This window comes from Papaver somniferum, unplaced genomic scaffold (assembly GCF_003573695.1).
Source record: "Papaver somniferum cultivar HN1 unplaced genomic scaffold, ASM357369v1 unplaced-scaffold_76, whole genome shotgun sequence".
NCBI classification, from domain to species: domain Eukaryota; kingdom Viridiplantae; phylum Streptophyta; class Magnoliopsida; order Ranunculales; family Papaveraceae; genus Papaver; species Papaver somniferum.
This window is the reverse complement of record NW_020650526.1, coordinates 1519587-1523043: the sequence shown is the minus strand read 5'-3', so window position 1 is coordinate 1523043 and position 3457 is coordinate 1519587. Positions and strand designations below refer to the sequence as shown.

Here is a 3457-nt window from a genome sequence, read left to right as displayed (position 1 = left end):
TGTTAAAAACATTTGATAATTGTGATGGGTAAATCTAGAATTATCTAGATAGCTAACTATAACTCCCATGGGCTTATCTCAATGCATAGGCCCAGTCTAGAGATATCTAGACTCTTCTAAGATAAAAAGAGTGCAAGCCCATTCTAGAGTCTTCTAAGACATTTTCCATCATGTGTATCTAGAGAATTCTTTCTCTAGAATGATCTAGGTCAATTAGCTCTAGAGATTTCCAAGTCTAGAGTATTCTTAGTAGTTGGTCATGAAGTAGTATAAATAGAAGCAAATGTTGGCCTTTGTGGTCATCAAAAATTCAAGTGAGTAACCAAGTAGTAGAGTGAGAGCTAGAGTTAGAGTAAGAGCCAAAGTGCCTCTTTGTAAACAACTAGTGGAAGCCAAAGTTGCTACACAAACCTCTTGTAACATTTTCATTTTCATATTAATCAAAGCCTCACTTTCCAATTAACCAACCTCTCTTTCAAAATCATTTCCATAAACCCATCACATTTCCGCATTGCGCCAACATAAGCCTCGGTGTGCAGGCTCATGACATGATCATCTTAGGGTATCCGTAGTTTACCAGATATTAAGTCATGACTCATGAACTTTATTAAAATGATACAGCCATAAGCCTCAGTGTGCAGGCTCCTTGCTTACTGAGTTGTCTTCTTCACATATGCAACAAGACAAATTGAGTTGCAAAAGATGAGGAACTATATTCCTCTTAGCTCTTACCAACAATTCCTAGTTTACTAACTTCTTGATGGTGTTAATAGTAGCAACTTTGTGGAAAAGAATAATCCATTTTATATCTCATAGTTTCTATTCTAAGGAACTTGCTAGAGTTTTCCTGCCCGACCAGTTAGAATTCTCTGGAAATGATGCTCAGTCGGTAATGCTTTCTCTCTAGGCTCAAGCTCTCTTGATTTTATCTTTGGTCGATGGGCCACAAAGCTCTAACATTCACAATCTAGAGCTATTAAGAATTATCACGTCCAATTTGCCATTCAAGGTGAGTGTAGATTTTAAATGGCTAATCTATTTTTCCAATTGCCGAACTACATACTTTATTAAGTCCTGTATAGACATCAGCAATACCTATATACCTATATTGTTTATCATCTATTAATTTAGTATGCCTATCTTGGTTTCAGACTTTCATGATTGCTGAGCTAGAAGAATAATATCGCCTCGGGGAGATCACTCAGTTTGAAATTGCTTCTTTTTTATTGCTAAAACACATGTACTTATATTTCTTTTCAATGTCTTTCTGCAGGTACTGCAGATATAGGTTACAAAGTCTGCCCTCTTTGACAAGTTATATTTCTTCTTGGTATTTTATTCTTTCAGTAGAATTCATTCACCTCAATGACAAACATACAGCTAGCCAACCAAAACCCTTCTTCTGATACTTTAGTTGACAATGAGATGCACCTTGATGCAACAAGCCCCAACTATGATGAAGAAAATAATAGCTTTTTCACTTGTGAAATCTGTTTAGAACTAGTTCCATTAAACACAAAATTCAAAAACATAGAGAGCAGATGTTCCCATAACTATTGTACAGATTGCATTTCCAAGTACATCCAAGTAAAAGTTAGTCAAGACAACAGGTCACAAATCAAATGCCCTATTACCAACTGCAGTGTTGTTTTGGATACTGTGTCATGTCGTTCTTTCCTCTCCGAAAAAGTATTCGAGATGTGGTGCCGTGTTCATTGTGAGTCCGCAGTACTCTTAGAATCATCAAAAGGTGGGTTTGCTTATGGAAGATCTTATTGCCCATATCAAGATTGCTCTGAATTGATTTTGAATGAATGTGTTGAGACTTCTCAGTCAACTAAGCTATCTAAATCAAACTGTCCTAGTTGCAAAAAGCTCTTCTGTTTTCATTGCATGGTTCCGTGGACTGAGAAACATCAATGTACTGATAGAAGTGAGACTATAATTGACATTGATAGCAATGATGTTTTGTTCATCGAGAATGTTAAACACAACAAGTGGGTACGATGTCCATCATGCTACCATTATGTTGAGCGCAACCAGGGATGTAATTGGATTACATGCAGGTAAGACTTTGAATAACATATGTTTGTCTACTTCAGTAGTTGTTAAATCTAACATCTTACAAAATCGTCAACAATATTACTCTTATTTGTTTGTTTTTGTTTTTGTGTTTTTTCTACTTTTGCAGATGTAAAACCAAATTTTGTTACAATTGTGGAGAAAAGGCTTGTAAATGCAAAAGTCTACTTCAATGGTGGCAAAATCTGATGTTATGTATATATTTCCTAGTCTTCTCGCCACTTATGGTGTTTGCCGGTGTTTGTGTCTTGATCCATATTGGAGCGATGAAGGTATTCATTTACTTTGGGGTACTACCGCCAGATCACCCATTAGCAATCGGCATAAATGCAGCTGGACAACAGCAGCAGGAAAGACCACCACCACCATAGAAGCAGCTTGCCCCATCCACACGAGAGCAGCGGGAAGCACCAACACCATAAAAGCAGCTTGCTCCACCCACAAGAATCATAATGCCAAACGCTTACAAAACAAGACTGCTGCCATTACGTTTTAGACAATTATTACTTAAGCTGCTATTAACGAGTCAAAGTTTGTCTTATGAAATTACCATTCACAAGCTTGAGAAAGCCTGAGAACAACTCTAATATTACAAAAGTTGAGCTTGGTCAAGTGAATAAACAAACAGTGTACGCGTTGTGCGTGAGAAGTCTCATTATGTTGGAATAAAATTGGGTCCAGGGACCAGGATTTCTTCTAAAAGTATGAATTCTGTTTTCTCTTGCTATTGAGCATTGAGACATGCAAGTTCTTGTGCCATGGAATTTATACATATCCCCATTTTTATTTCTCGATGGTATTCATTGTTTCAGAAAATAGCCTCATCTCCAAAGGTCCATTACTGATGATGTTATTTTCATAAGTTTAGTGACCTTTAGAATGTCCATTCATTCCGAAAAGCTTATGTGACATAGACAACGTAATTGAACGTCCGTTCTACCATTATCATAAGCTGAATAGATGTCATTCCCTACGTATAGTATTTTGAAAGTTTAATGAAAATCTCTGGTAGGGTGGAAAATATTAACTGACCAACTTACTAGTCAAGACATTAACGTGTGATAATTTTTTTTATATTAACTACTCCAGACTATATTAAATAGACAACTTGGAAGATGTACGTTGACAGGGCCGGCAAAGTTATCTAGACCACTGTGAGACCGTACTACACGATTTTTCTGATAGGAATTTGATGGTCTTGTTATCCATTTGCAGTTTCAAGAGTGGTGTGCATCATCCGGCCGCGATTGTGAATATATCTAGTTTCAGGATTTAAAAACTATGCAATTATTTCAACTCTGATGGAAGTGATTATTCACATACTGAATTCTCCTAATTGTTATACAGACTGTGAGCGAATCTGTTTACATATGAA

At 36.7% G+C, this 3457-nt stretch overlaps 1 protein-coding gene across 3 annotated transcripts in view; it reads left to right on the top strand.

Annotated features, from left to right (window-relative positions):
* LOC113344430 (probable E3 ubiquitin-protein ligase RNF217) overlaps nt 1-2758 on the top strand; it is a 17717-nt gene extending 14959 nt beyond the window's left edge. The window contains exons 1-3 of one of the 3 annotated variants that reach the window (XM_026588403.1): nt 734-1009; nt 1152-2066; nt 2192-2758. In XM_026588403.1, the coding sequence (XP_026444188.1) occupies nt 1366-2066; nt 2192-2453 (963 nt within the window). In that variant the 5' untranslated portion in view covers nt 734-1009; nt 1152-1365 and the 3' untranslated portion in view covers nt 2454-2758. Of the gene's footprint in view, nt 1-733; nt 1010-1151; nt 2067-2191 lie in introns of those variants that run through there. The other 2 variants (XM_026588402.1, XM_026588404.1) reach the window with 2 other exon arrangements.
* Nucleotides 2759-3457: the final 699 nt, after the last annotated feature.